The 16,098-nt window shown below is 41.8% G+C and overlaps 1 protein-coding gene across 2 annotated transcripts; it reads left to right on the forward strand.

Moving 5' to 3' along the window:
• Positions 1-800: 800 nt before the first annotated feature.
• Positions 801-11,092, forward strand: LOC121279143 (actin, cytoplasmic type 5-like). Of its 2 annotated transcripts, none has more exons than XM_041190118.1 (2): positions 801-926; positions 10,088-11,092. In XM_041190118.1, the coding sequence occupies exons 1-2, from the start codon at positions 801-803 to the stop codon at positions 11,090-11,092; spliced, it is 1,131 nt and encodes a 376-aa protein (XP_041046052.1). The 2 variants fall into 2 exon arrangements, with proteins under 2 accessions (XP_041046052.1, XP_041046053.1); XM_041190119.1 differs by having other exon boundaries at positions 10,217-11,092.
• Positions 11,093-16,098: the final 5,006 nt, after the last annotated feature.

Raw genomic sequence — 16,098 nt, forward strand, 5'->3', positions numbered from 1 at the left:
AAGGAGGCTGCTTGTCTCCATTTCAAAAGGATTGTTTTATTTATAACCTATGAAGGTTGGGGTTCCCAGGGCTCTGGAAACATGGCAGGTAAAATGATGTAAGAAGGGCTGGGTCTCTGAGGTATGTATATTTATAGCACTGTTTATGTGTCGGAGCAGAAATGATTTCTCCAGGCCCAACAAGCTAACCTCTTTACACACCCTGCTATCTGCCAGCCCCCCTCACTCTTCCACAATCTCCGCCTCCCCCACAATCCGATCTCCAATTACATACCCCCTCTCTTCCCCATGTGCTCCAAACTCCCTCACTTGATCTTCGACGCCCCCGCTTTCATTTAATTTTACTTTCTATTAATGTCACCCAACCATAGATGGATGGCATGTACTGACAAGGTCATAAGAAAAACCTGTCCCCCACCAGCTAAAAGGTATAATCCAGCAGCAGAAAAAAGGAGAAATGTTTTTAATTTTTATAGGCATACATTTATTTAAAAGGAGATTTTTAATAAATGGAATTTTATTTGATGAATACCTTGGACCTTCAACCCCCCCACCATCCCCAACCTTGTGTCTATCTCATGATGTCAATGAGCTGGAGCCTAGTGCAGTATTAAGGAGGGAAAAGCAATGAACACATAATCCTCATTCAGGTTGAAAAGTGCTTAACATTGGATTTTACTGAAAGAAGGTAAGAGGTTTTGTGATTGGGAGATATGAAATAACTACCATTTTCTCAAAGTGCTGATGCATTGTTTTTCTCTCTCTCTCCCTATGCAGTGATTTCTAGCAGATTCTGAGCTATGGGGGATGAGGAGATTGCAGCTCTGGTTGTGGATAATGGATCTGGGATGTGTAAGGCTGGGTTTGCAGGGGATGATGCTCCTCGAGCTGTGTTTCCCTCCATTGTGGGGCAGCTTGAACATGAGGTCGGTATTTAAAGAGACTCTGTTTTTAACTCTTAACTATCTTTTTTCATGAGCGGTGACCTTCAACTCGCTAACTGCTGTCATCTTTTTTGCTTCTCTGTGTATTTCTCTGTCCCTCCTTTTCTGCTTAAATAAAGAATGAAAACTGAAGAAAGTATAATTCACAAAAATTGGAAGCCCACTATTAATACTACAGAGCGTGATAATGAGCAAAAGAAGATATTAGGAGAGGTAGCAAAGAGATTTGTCAAATAGATAGATTTAAAGAGTTTCTTAAATGAGGAGAGAGAAAGGTGGGGCAGCTAAGGGAGGCAATTTCAGAGATTGAGGCCTGGATATTTCAAGGCACTGCTGCTAATATTGGGCCATAGCAAGTGGGAGTTTTCATAAAAGGTCAGGATTGTGTTATGGACAGGATGGGATTAATTTAAACTGCACTAATTTTTCCTCCCACCACACATCCATAAATGGAAAGGTGATTTGATTTGTTTCCCTCTTTATAAGCGGTGGTGTATTTCCGAAACCCTTGGTTCTGGTGTGATCCAATTTTTGATTAATAACCCCACAGTAAACTCGAGATAACCTGAGCTCAAAGGGTTAGTTTATCTGCACCCACTCAAAATGTGGAGTGGGTCGCAAAGTCACCCCCATGCATTCATACAGTAAAAAGAGGGATAGAGAGAAGGTTTTACAGCACAGAGACCACAGAGAAAATAAATATTGTTTCACATAGCCATCAGAATCCAGAATCAAATTCCAATGAGGTATTCCTTCATGGAGGCCAGCGGATGGAAAACTAATGCTGATTAATTCCCTTTTCCGGTGGTGCTGACTTCACAAGCTGAGATAGACATGCAGAGATGAATCAGTCTGATAGGCGATGGTAAGAATTTCCAGCAGAAGCAGGGTAGATGGGGCTAGGTGTTCTGCCTGAGCAGAGCTCCTTGTCTGTGAGGCTGCTGGTCAGATGATAAAAAGCAGGCTGAGCTCTTCAGCTCAGCAAGGCAATATTACTTGTTCAACAAGCCAAAGGCCTATGTCACATGACCCATCACCTCTCCACTCGGTCTCCAACAAAGGGTTTGGGAGATACACCACCACTTATAAAGAGGGAAACAAATCAAATCACCTTTCTGTTTATGGACGTGTGGCGGGAGGAAAAATTAGTGCAGTTTAAATTAATCCCATCCTGTCCATAACACAATCCTGACCTTTTATGAAATCTCCCACTTGCTTTGGCCCAATATTAGCAGCAGTGCCTTTAAATATCCAGGCCCTAATCTCTGAAATTGCCTCCCTCAGCCGCCCCACCTTTCTCTCTCCTCATTTAAGAAGCTCTTTAAATCTCTTTGCTACCTCTCCTAATATCTTCTTTTGCTCATTATCACACTCTGTAGTTTATTGTTTGGAATGTGGCTGGGTTTTGAAGATTTCCACATATATCAGCCATTATGAATTGAAAGAAAGGTTGCAAAACCTTTTGTCTTAGCAGACCATCAGTCTCCTTTTGACCTGGGTTATTAATACAGATGACCTTTGTATAGCTCTCTTCGAAGTTTAGTTGTGTAGTCCACAGATGGTCGTTAATGGCTCTTCAGAGATAACGAGGTGTGAGTTTCCTTGAAACTGCAACATGACTTCTTTTGTTCAGGAGGCACAGACAGACATTGGTTCAGCCATCTTGTTCAATTTTAAAATGTTTGAAATAGCAATGAGGACATCTATATATATTTTATTAAAAAAAATATACAGTGAGTTCTTAGCCCCTCACAGTTTGAAGTTTGCATTGTTCCTGGAGGATTATGGGCCTGGAAGAAACTACAAAGATAATGAGAAGTGAGGTCATAGAGGGATTTAAATCTGAGAATGAGAAGTTTAAAATGAGGAATTGATGGACCAGGAATCAAAGTAGATCATAATTAGTGACAGGTGAATAGAACACAGTGCAAGTTTGGCAATGGACAACAGTTTTGAATGAAGTCAGGTTTATGAAGGAAAAGATGGGAGCCTGATCAAGGAGGGTTGATGAGTCTGAAAATGTGGACTTCTTTCACTATTGCTCCATTTGCATTCCTTCTTTGATTAACATGAGTAGCACACCTTTCATCCATTGGTAGGTACAGAAGCTTGATTGCCATGACTCAGCTACTTAATCATTGTCTTAAAGTTCGATCAAAGGGTTTTAATATTTCATGGATATTTTAAAAAAAAGGTTTTATTAAACAACTTGAACTCATAAGGAATAATATGAAGGTTATTTTGGATATTAAGTTTTTTAAAATATTCATTCTTCAGATTGGGTATCTTTGGCAATGTTGGCATCTATCCCTTGAGAAGGTATTGGTCTGCTTGAATTGCTGCAGCCTATGCGGTAAAATGCTATTAGGTTGATAATCCCATGATTTTGAAGGAATAGGGATATATGTTCTGATCTGTTCTAATTGACGTGAAACGCTAACTCTGCTTCTCTCCACAGATGCAGACTGACCTACTAAGTTTGTCCAGCACTTTTTAGTCTTATTTTCTCTCCATTCCAATCGTTGCTGCTGGCTCCAATATCCGTATCCTATTGAACCATTGTAAACCATGCCAGGTTCCTTTTAATTAGAAATGCTTCCTTGGAAAGATCGAGTGTGTCATCCTGTCCTCCCTCCCTGATCGGCCAGGGAACCCGCAGGTGGGATATTAATGCCGTGGCTCAGTTGGAGAGCCTTAGTAAAACCCACTGAAGCTGTGAATAGGTTCCTGACTCACTAATAGTACCAGCATTTCATCAGGGACTGAATTCACAAAATTCTGTCCATGTAGCATTAGTCCACCTGCACATAGCAGAGTCCCATAAACAACAATGAAGTAAATAATTAGGTAATCTGCTTTAGTGATGTTTTTGAGGGGTAAAAATTGGTCAAGACATTGGCGAGATCTACACATACTTGTCACTTGCACATACCTGAGGGGCTGGTAGGGTCTCGGTTTAACATTTCATCCGAAAAGTGGCAACTCTGACAATGCAGCATTCCCACTGAAGTGTCAGCTTTGAATATGTGCTGAAGTCTCTGGAGTAGGGCATAGGAACATAGGAAGATAGGAACATAGGAGCAGGAGTAGGCCATTTTGGCCTCTGAGCCTATTCCACCATTCAATAAGATCATGGCTGATCTGGTTGTGGTCTCAGCTCCACTTTCCCGTCTGTCCCCCATAGCACTTGTCTCTCTTGCCTAATAAAAATCTATCTAACTCAGCCTTAAATTCAAAGACTCAGCCACCACTACTTTCTGGGGAAGATAATTCCACATGCCAGCAACCCTTCTGGAAAAATAAACTCTCCTAATCTTTGTCTTAAAAGGGAGACCTCTAATTTTTAAACTATGTCACTTAGTTTTAATTTCCCCAAGAAGAGAAAACATCCTCCAGGTACCCACCCTATCCCCTCAGGATGTTATATGTTTCAATAAGATCACACCTTATTCTCCTAAACTCATAATACTTTTACTTGAATGAGAACGCCACCACCGAGACATGTTTGACAATAACTCTAAACTAACAATCCAGAGAATTTAAATTTTGTGATTTAAAAAAAGCTGGAAATAAACAACTATCAAAATGTTATAAAAACCCATCTGGTTCACTAATGTCCATTAGGAAAGGAAACCTGCTGCCCTTATCTAACCTGACCCACATGGGACACGAGCCTCACAGCAAGGTGCTTGTCTCTTAATTTTTCCTGAACTGGCTTTGCAAATTTCTCAGTTGTAACAAAACATTACAATGAAAAATCATTAAAAAGAGTACTTACTACCTGAGCTGCAGAAGTTTAAGAAGAAGGCCAAAGACCACATTCTCAGGATAACTAAGGATGGCGAAAAATGCCAGCCATGCCAGCAACACCCACACTTCATGAGAATTAATTATTTTTAAAAAGTAAACCCTTCACCTGCATTTCCCCTCCCTCCTTCAGTTAGCCTTGGCTGCGTTTCCCTTTGACAGTCACCTCCCTCCCTCCCTTGACCAGACCTCGCTGTGTTCACCTTTGCTGCCATTTCTCTCCCTCCCTGCCTGCCTCCCTTCCTCCCTCAGTCAGCCCTGGCCATGCTCCCCTTTTCTGCCACCTCCCTACCTTCCTCCCTTCCTCAGTCAGCCCTGGCTGCACTCCCCTTTGACTATCACCTTCCTCCCTCCCTTCCTCGGTCAGCCATGCCCCTTTCCCTTTTGACTGCTACAACCCAATTTCAATCATCAATGGCTCCTCTCTGGTAGTTGAACAAAGCTCCACATAGAAAAGAAAGCAGCTAATACTCACTCCAAATCCACCAAGAAGATAACTCACCTGCTGCGCGGCACATTTAAGCAGTCCTGAATCTGAAGGCACGTGTTTCTTGCTCACTGATTACTTTATTGGAAATATACACCCAATTCTGGTGAGGTTGCCTTTTAAAGAGCACATATGACATGCAAATGTTTTAAAAAAAGGTACCCAACGCTTGCCATCGGGAAGCTTGATCCACCATCAGTCCACCACCAATTTAATTCCGTAGTTTCATCCTACCAACGAGAAGCTGACTTTTGGCCTCCTGCACAATTAAGTGCCTCCGCCTATCTCGCTTCCTGCTCCCAGGAATTTCACAAGATTCCACCTGATGTCACTGAGTCACAAGATTTTAATACTCTTGATCACCAATTATGGCACTGTGTATACAAACCCATATGTGGTTATTTATTTTTACTGGCTAACTAAGAATTGAAGTATACTTTCTATGATGATAGTCCATAAGACCATAACACCATGAGCCGTAGGAGCAGAAGTAGGCCATTGGGCCCATCGTGTCTGTTCCGCCATTCAATGAGATCATGGTTGATCTCATAATCCCCCACTCCACTTTCCTGCTTTCTCCCCATAATCCTTGATTCTCTTACTGATTAAAAATCTGTCTATCTCAGCCTTGAATATACTTAACAGCTCAGCCTCTACAGCCCTCTGCAGTAAAGAATTCCACAGATTCACTACCCTCTGAGAGAAGAAATTCCTCCTCATCTCTGTCTTAAAAGGGTGACGCCTTAATCTGAGATTATGCCCTCTGGTCCTAGATTCTCCCATAAGGGGAAACAACCTCTCAGCATCTACCCTGTCAAGCCCCCTAAGAATCTTAAATGTTTCAATAAGGTTGCCTCTCATTCTTCTGAACTCCAATGAGTACAGGCCTAACCTACTCAACCTCTCCTCATAAGAAAATCCCTCCATTCCTGGGATCAACCTAATGAACCTTCTCTGGACTGCCTTCAATGCCAGTAAATCTTTCATTAGATAAGGGGGCCAAAACTGTTCACAGTATTCTAGGTGTGGTCTAACTAGTGCTTTGTATAGTGTTAACAAGACTTCCCTGTTTTTATACTAATTCCCTTTGGAATAAAGACCAAAATTCCATTTGCCTTCCCTATTACCTGTTGAACTTGTATGCTAGCTTTTTTGATACATACACGAGGACTGCCAAATCCCTCTGTGCTGCAGCTTTCTGCAGTCTTTCTCCATTTAAATAATTTTCCTCTCCTCTATTCTTCCTGCCAAAGTGCATAACCTCACATTTTTCCACATTATATTCTATCGGCCAAATATTTGCCCACACAGTTAACCTGTCTATATCCCTCTGTAGACTCCTTATGTCATTCTCACCACTTGTCTTCCCACTATTTTTGTGTCATCCGCAAACTTGGTGATAGAACATTCACTTACCTCATCCAAGTCATTAATTTATATTGTAAATAATTGTAAATGAGGGCCCAGCACTGATCCCTGTGGCACTCCGCTAGTTACAGGATGCCATCCTGAAAATGGCCCCCTTATCTCAACTCTCTGTCTCCTATTGGTTAGCCAATCCTCTATCCATGCTAATTTACTACCCCCCACAGTGGGCTCTTACCTTATTAAGCAGCCTTTTGTGGTGTACCTTATCGAATGCCTTTTGGAAATGCAAATATATTACATCTACTGGTTCCTCTTTACCTATTGTGCTTGTTACCTCCTCAAAGAATCCTAATAAATTTGCCAGGCATGATTTCCCCTTTATGAAACCATGCTTGGTTATTATATTATGCATTTCTAAATGCTCTGCTAATACATTCTCTATAAAACATTCCACCATTTTCCCAATGATGGATGTTAAGCTAAGTGGCCTGTTTTTTGTTTCTCTCCCTTTTTGAATAAGGGTATAATGGCAATTGCACTTTCCCAATCCTCTAGGACTTTCCAGAGTCTAAGGATTCTTGTAAGACTACTAGCCGTGCATCCACTATCCCTGTCACTACTTCCTTTAATATCCTAGGATGCAACCCATCAGGTCCAGGGGACTTATTGGCCTTTAGCCCCATTAGTTTCCCTAGTACTTTTGCTCTAGTGATAGTTATTGTATTTATTTCTTCCCCACCCTTTTCCCCTTGATTATTTAGTATTTTTGGAATGCTATTAGCATCTTCTACTGTGAAGACTGAAGCAAAGTATTTATTCAACTCCTCTGCCATTTCCTGATTCCCCATTATTATTTCTCCAGCCTCATTCTCCAAGGGGCCAATGTTCTCTTTGGCCTCTCTCTTCCTTTTTATATATTTAAAGAAGATCTTACTGTCTGTTTTTATATTACTTGCTAATTTACCCTCAAAGTTTATTTTCTCCCTCGTTTTTTTTTGTTATCTTTAGTTGGTTTTTAAAACTTTCTCAATCCTCTGGTTTAGTGCACTGTATGTTTTTTCTTTCAGTTTGATACTACCCTTAACTTCCTTGATTAACCATGGCTGGTTTATCCCCTTCCTAGAATCCTTTTTCCTCACTGGGATATTTGGGATCTTTGTTGTGAGTCATCAACTATTTTCTTGAACGTCTGCCATTGTTCATTAACCATCTTTTCTGCCAAACTCATTTCTCCGTCCACTCCAGCCAACTCTGCCCTCATTCCTTTGTAATTACCCTTATTTAAGATTAGCACAGTTGTTTCTGATCCAAGTTTCTCACTCTCAAACTGAATGCCAAATTCTACCATGTTATGGTCACTGTTTCCTAGGGGATCTTTTACTCTGAGATCATTTAATAAACCTGCCTTATTACACATAGCCTGATCCCTGGTTGGATTCACAACATATTGTTCCAGGAAACTGTCCTGAATACACTGTATGAATTTTTACTCATGGCTACATCTGCCACTTTGATTTTCCCAATCTACATGAAGATTAAAGTCACTCATGATTAATATACTGTCGTTTTTATATGTCCTCATTATCTCCTGATTTACTCTCTATCCTACAGCATAGCTGCTGTTAGGGGTCCTACAGACCAGTCCCCTTGGAGGAGGTTTTCTTCCCCTCGTTACTTGTTACCTTCACCCATATGGATTCCACATCTTCCAATCCATCGGACTTATTCCGTCTCGTACTAACAAAGCTACCCCACCACCCTTTCCTTCCTGCCTGTCCTTTTGAAAAGTCACATACCCCTGAATATTTAGTTCCCAGCTTTGGTCTCCTTGTAACCATGCCTCTGTAATTGCTATAAGGTCATACCCACTAACCTCTATTTGTGCTGTTAATTCATTTATTTTGTTCCGAATACTACATGCATTTAAATAAAGAGCCATTAATTTTGCCTTTTTAGCATTTTTCCCCCTTTGAACCCTATCTGCTGCCGTCTTTTTATGATTGTACACTCTGTCCCTTCCTGTCACACTCTGGGTATCATTACCTAAACAGCTGCCCTGCAAGGCTGCCATATCCTTTTGCTTTGTAAACCTATGCATCCCCTCTCCAGAACCCTCCCCCACCCCTTCTATTGAGCTTAAAACCCTCTCTACAGTCCTAGTTATTCAATTCACTGGGACACTGGTCCCAGCATAGTTCAGATGAAGCCCGGCCCAATGAAACAGCTCCCTTCTACCTTAGTACTGGTGTTAGTGTCCCATGAACTGAAACCCATTCCTCCCACGCCAATCTTTGAGCCACACATTTAACTTCTTGACTTTATTTACCCTATGCCAGTTTGCCCGTGGCTCAGGTAATAATCCCAAGATCATTACTTTAGAAGTTCTGATTTTTAATTTGGTGCCTAACTGTTCAAATTCTTTCAGCAAAACCTCCTTTCTAGTCCTATCAATGTAATTGGTACTAGTGTGGATGATGACAACTGGATCCCTCCCCTCCCACTCCAAGTTCGTCTCCAGCCCTGAGGAGATGTCCTTAACCCTGGCACTGGACAGACAACACAGCCTTCGGGCTCATATTCATGGCTGCAGAGAACAGTATCAATTCCCCTAGTTATACAATCCCCTACCACAACTACGTTTCTATTTCCTCCCCCCACTTGAATGGCTCCCTGTACCATGGTGCTGTGGTCAGTTCTCTCATCCTCCCTGCAGTCCTCGCTCATGTCCACACAGCTTGCAAGAACCTTGTAATTGTTGGACAATTGCAGGGGCCAAGCCTTCTCCAGCACTCCCTCGTGGGTCCCCATACCTGCCGTACCTACAGTCACACTCTCCTGTCCTTGATCGCAGACCAAATCTGAATGATCTAATCTGAGGATTGTGACCCCCTCCTGGAGCAAAATGCCCAGGTACCCAGGTAACTTTGCCCCTCCCTGATGTGGCGCAATGTCTGCAGCTTGGACTCCAGCTCCTTAACTTGGATCCAAAGTACCTTGAGTCGCAAACATTTACTACAGGTGTGTTCGTTCTGGATGACAACTAAGGTACTGGACACTAAGTCCAGTAGCGCCCACATGCTTCAGCAGCAACACATCACTCGCCCTGCAATCACGATTGTATTTTAATTAATTAATTAGTCTAGTATTGTTGCTCTTTATGCTTGAAGAATAACCTGTTCTTTACACTTTATTGTAATTAATTTTTTTAACACCAGTATCGATCTTATGTTGTTTCCATTGTGAAACTCCTGGCTGTCCTCTTACTGTTTCAAACTGTGAAACTCCTGCTCTCCCCTTACTGTTTTAAACTGAAACTCTTGCTCTCTTCTCGCTGTTTCAAAATGAAACTCTAGCTCTGCTCTCGCTGTTTCAAACTGTGAAACTCCCAGCTCTCCTCTCACTGTTTCAAAAAACGTGCGCTCTCCTCTCTCTGTTTCCTAAGACATTTGTTTCCTAAGCACAACTTTTTTCCTAATTACAGGGTATGATGATAGGAATATGTCAGAAAGGATGTTACGTTGGTGATGAAGCCCAGAGCAAGAGAGGGCTTCTGACCCTGAAGTATCCAATTGAACATGGAATTGTGACCAACTGGGATGACATGGAAAAGATCTGGCATCACACCTTCTACAATGAACTTCGAGTTGCCCCAGAGGAGCACCCTGTTCTCCTCACAGAGACACCTCTGAACCCCAAAGCTAACCGGGAGAAGATGACCCAGATTATGTTCGAGACTTTTAACACACCAGCCATGTATATTTCCATTCAAGCTGTATTGTCCTTGTATGCCTCTGGCCGCACTACAGGCATTGTAATGGACTCTGGTGATGATGTTACTCACACTGTGCCCATTTATGAGGGGTATGCCTTGCCCCATGCCATTCTACGGCTAGACCTAGCTGGCAGGGGCCTTACTGACTACTTGATAAAGATTCTGACTGAACGTGGGTACTCGTTCACTACTACAGCTGAGAGGGAGATTGTACGTGACATCAAAGAGAAACTGTGCTATGTGGCTCTTGACTTTGAAACTGAGATGGCCATGGCTGCCACCTCTTCAACCCTAGAGAAAAGCTATGAGCTACCAGATGGTCAAGTCATCACCATTGGCAATGAGCGTTTCCGATGTCCAGAGGCACTCCTCCAACCTTCCTTCCTAGGAATGGAAACAATTGGGATTCATGAGGCCATCTTCAACAGCATCATGAAATGTGACATTGACATCAGGAAGGATTTGTATGCCAGTATTGCCTTGTCTGGTGGATCCACCATGTACCCAGGTATTGTTCATCGAATGCAGAAGGAATTCACAGCCGTGGTTCCAGACGAAATGAAGATTAAAATCATCGCTCCCTCCGAGAGGAAGTACTCCGTGTGGATTGGTGGCTCCATCTTGGCGTCTCTCTCTACCTTCCAACAAATGTGGATCATCAAGCAGCGATATGATGAATCAGGACCCTCCATAGTCCATCGCAAGTGCTTCTGATCAGATTCCTTTATTGGTCTCGAACTTGCTTAGGGCATTGTCACAAGCAAAGTGATCCCTTCTTTAACATCACTAATCTTATCTTCCTTTCTTTAAGTGATATTGACTGCTGAAAGAGACATTCCAATAGATTTTGCTGTTAATAGTGATTGTTCTAATCTGCATTCTATGGGTTTCCCAGTTGTTCAGAGACTTCTTTCCATACTCTACTACAAAATTAAAAGCCAATTGATTTTCCAATTCATTATCTTAATTTCCAGAAGCTTACCGGCTTGTCGAAGTCCCTGCAATGTGTGTGTGCTCTCATTAATTACTGGCCTACGCCTTCTGGTCAGGAGCAGAGAAGGTGTGTCTGATGCTGGCTGCAATTTAATTTGTCCCTATACCATTTTACACTAGAGCCTTTGAACCTTCTGATGTCGGCTCCATCATGGATACAGGGGTGAACAGAGCTGGGAGGCCAATTGTCAAGCGCAATTCTAGCACAGTGGTGTCCTCTTTTCTTATCATGAACTGAAGACGCGCCCTTTAATGCCTGTCTTCAGTTCATTGCCTTACATTGTTTTTAAATGGACTTGTCATCTTGAACACTGCTCAGCCTCTCCCCACTAACAATGCTACCCCACCTCACCCTCCTGACAATGACCAAACCGCTCCCTCAGTGTTCACCCACCTCCCTCAACCCCTGACAGTGTTCACCCACCTCCCTCACCCACTAACAGTGTTCAACCCCCTCCCTCACGCCCCACCAAAATGCTAAACACTCCCCCGCACCACCACTTCCTGACCATGCTGACTCTTCCGACATCGACTGGACAGGAGCCAGGGATTCAGGAAAGTGATTTTGGAGATGAATGTGGGAGGGGATGGGCACTATCTGGGGTTGGTCGGGGGTAGCACTGTGTGTGTGGGTGGTGGTGTTGGACATTATATGGGGAGGTGGGTGAACATTGTCCAGATGGGGGGATAGGGTGGGGGAGGTAAATGTTGTCCTGGGGGCTAACATTGCCAGGAGGGAGGTGAACTTTGCCAGGGGTCGGGGTGGGGCATGGTTGGGGTAGGACAGTTGTACATTGTCAGGCAGGAGATGAACATTGTTGGGGTGGGGGAAGTGAAGTAAAGGAGCAACAATTCCAGGACTCAGTAGAATCATGGAATCCACACTACTGCTCCCAGAGCCATTTTGGAGTGCAGAAGGCTCATAACAGGCCTTCTGGGGCAAACAGGTTCAGGAGATATAGAACTGCTTCTGGCTTATACAAAAAATATCAAGAAGACCAGGTTAGCACACTGCTTTATGCAGTTGGATCTTTTGTTGATTATGTGATAGCAAGGCAGGGAGTTGATAAGACTTCAACTTCTTACAAAGAAGCCCTGCAAGCATTTGACTCATATTTCAGCATTCGTAGAAACTTAATTATAGAAAGAGCAAAGTTAAACAAGAGAAAGCAAAGACCAGGCAAAAGCATGGATTAATTCATTAATGATCTATACAGGCTGGCAGGGAACTGCAATTATGGAATCTTAAGGGATGAACTGATTCTTGACAGAATCGTATTAGGGGTCCTACATGAAGCATTATCAGATCTCTTACAAACAAAAGAGAATTTAACACAGCAATACAGATTGCGAGGTAAGTTGAGCTTAGAAAACAAAATCAGCCATTTGTTTGTGGTGAAGGCGAGGTCTAGAGAAGAAGCTCAAGTGAGACCATTCAGTTTCTAGGGCATAGGAGAGAAGGTGTGCCAAAGCATAAGCCTGCCAAAATGGGAAAAAAACGTATTAACCATCATCTTGAAATGTTTTAGGTGTAACAGGAACAAACTGTGCAAGTGAGAAGAATGTCCGGTAGGTGGAGCAGCATGCCACAACAGCTGAAAAATAGGCCACTCCAAAGATGTCTGCTGCTTGAAAATGTTGACAACCCGTAAAAAGAGGGAGAAAATATTAAAGCAGAACCACGTACAAGAATTGGAAGACCCACAGAAAAAGGGAGTTAACTTCCTAGGGGATGTAAATGACACTGAAAACAAATACTGGAGTATTAAACCCACTCTTGGACAAAGTGAAGGGTGAAACTGAGAAAATGCAACTGCAGGGAGCTATCTTATTGGCCAACAAAGTGATGTTCAGGAATGGTCACGGTCCCAAAGCGAAAAAGCTCTATGAGAATATGCACGGATTTAACTTAACTAAATAAATTAATGGAACGTGAGATCCACTCAATGGCCTCAGTGGATGAGAGTCTTGCCAAACTAGCCAGAAGTACTCTATTTACCAAATTGAATGCAAATAGCAAATTTGCCTTTGGACAAAGAAAACTGATTGTTGACCATAGTTATAACACCATTTGGTTTTTATTGTTTCAATAGATTACCAGCTGGAATTGCATCTGCTCCAGAAATTTTCCAGGGAACCATGTCTCAAACCTAGAATGCATGGAAGGAGTAATATGCCCTGTCGATGACATACTTGTACATGGCTCCACAAGAAAAGAGCATGACCACAGAGTGAGAGTCTTACAGGGTGCAGGCCTAACATTGAATGAATGTGAATTTGCCAAACCTATGATCAAATTTCTAGGCCACCTAGTACAATCCACTGGAATTACAGTTGATCCGCAAAAACCACAAATAATCAGAGAATTTCCATATGCCATGAATGTAGCTATGTAGCTGATCTTCAAAGATTCCTCGGGATGGTCAAGTTCCTACCAAATTTGGCAGAGGTCAATGAGCCTGCCTTTGAGACCTCTGTTGAGACAGTGTCAACAAAAGGCTTCATTTTAATTGCCTCTGAAATTTAGGCACATTACTACCCAGAACTACCAATCTTGGTAGCAGCAGATGCATTGTCAACAGATCTGGGGGCAGTATTATTTCAAGTTCAGGGAGATGGCAAACGTAGGCCAGTTTATTATGCCTCAAGGTCATTATCAAAAACAGAGCAACGATATGCCACAATCCAAAATGAAGCATTGGCAGTAGAGTGCACGTATCAAAAATTCTCAGACAATGTTATGAGATTGCTGTTCAGAATTGAAACAGACCATAAGCCACTAGTCAACTTCTGAACATGAAAGAAATTGTGACGATGCCACCCAGATTCCAGTGGTTCAGATTAACGTTAATGAAATATGACTCCATAACAGAGAATGTTCAAGGGAAGTATCAAAGGGCAGTGGACACTCTGTTGCGGATACCATCAAGAAGATTTATATTTCATTGAGGAGGTGGCCAGACATTACTCGTTTTAAAGAAGAAATTATTTTTAATTGTCTTGCGTGTGCATTAACCATCCAAATGCAAAAAGAACCACTGTCACCTTTGACTTTTCCATCATGGCCGTGGGAGTGTCTGGGAATAGACTTATTTGATTTTAAGGGGAAAACCATCCTTATTGTCATTGTTTACTATTTAAGGTGGATTGAAGTAAACAAATTGCATAGCATCATGGCGGAAGCAGTCATTCAATCACTGAAGTGAATTTATGCAACATTTTGGATATTGTGGTGTCAGACAATGGGCTGCAATTTGCTAATAAGTTATTCCAAAATTTTACACAGGAATATGGTTTTTTCATGTAACCAGGTCACCTCGTTATCCTCAAGCAAATGGAGAAGCTGAGAGAGATGTACAAACCATCGAAGCTTTGCTGAGAAGAATGAAGGCCTTAATCTAGCTCTTCTGAGTCACCGAATCTCACCATTACCTAACGGTTTCCCATCATCAGAGTTATTGATGGAAAGGAGACTGAGAACACATCTTCCATCTCTGACACAGAAACCTAAACACAAAATCACCGCGAAGGACATTGAGAGGGTAAAACAGTGTGAGGAAGAACAGAGAAACAAACAGGCTTGTAACTTTAATCACAAGGCACACAGCACATGAGTTAGCAGTGCTGAAGCCTGGGGAGAGAGTACAAGACTGTACTAAGTTTGGAGACTGCAGGATGTGTTTCTTGGAAGAAACAGTGAACTTTATTAACAGGCTTCAGAGGAGATTACATGCTTGTTTCAAGACCAAGGCTAAAAAGCCCTGTCTCTAATATTCCCCGCGGTTAGTGCTGATTGGTCTATACAGCTGCATGATCCCCATAACAGTAAGAAATGGTTTAACTTACAATCATTACATTCCTCCCCCTTTACTTTTGTTTTATCTTATTTACAAAACATTTTAACTCATATTATCTATGATTATAGTCAGTTCATGCCATTATAAATTTAATCTTTGAGGAAGTTTTCGGATTTGGGTAGAGGACCTGTCATGAAGCTATTGATGTATATAATATTATTGAAAAATATTTTTCTTTTAAAATAAAGGTTTATTCTGTGAGTGTGTCTTAATTGGATTAAAGCCAGGTAGTCTGGGTGCTTTGATATGTACTAGTTTTGATATGTAAGAGAGATAGAGTGCATTTGCATTTTTTGAACACAGCATTAAAGAAGTGGGTGAATTCTGGCACCTAGCGAGCAGAGATCAAGAAATATTTTTATATTGCTAATAAAATTGGTACTATGAAAGGGGTTTTATTGTTAGAGAGGTTGGTGATACAATGAGAATTTACATTCAATGGGCTGTGCTAGGTATTACAAGACAGCAGTTTTATGTGTGAGAGCAGAGGCAATGTAACATCAAAGCAGCAGTAGTCTACCACTGTCTGTACTGGAACCAAAGAAAACAGAACTTCATTTTGAATACATAAGGTGCTTTGTCTGGTTAAGTCTATGGGTTGTTGTTGCTTTAACGGAGATTAGATTGGGAATTTGTTAAAAGTTATGATAGTAGTAATTTGTAGCCATGTATATGTGTTTAACATGTTGTATCTTAATAAAATGTTTCATTTAGTTTCATATAAAAACTTTTGAGATCTGGTAGTCTGTTTCCTGAATTTTGAGTCGCATCTCAAACATAACACTTAAAATTATAGGTTATGACAGTTGTTTAAAGTTTCCCTCTGGGATTTTTAAATAACTCAGTTGTGCCAACTGCATGGTCATAACA

The sequence above is a fragment of the Carcharodon carcharias genome, chromosome 6, assembly GCF_017639515.1.
Source record: "Carcharodon carcharias isolate sCarCar2 chromosome 6, sCarCar2.pri, whole genome shotgun sequence".
NCBI classification, from domain to species: domain Eukaryota; kingdom Metazoa; phylum Chordata; class Chondrichthyes; order Lamniformes; family Lamnidae; genus Carcharodon; species Carcharodon carcharias.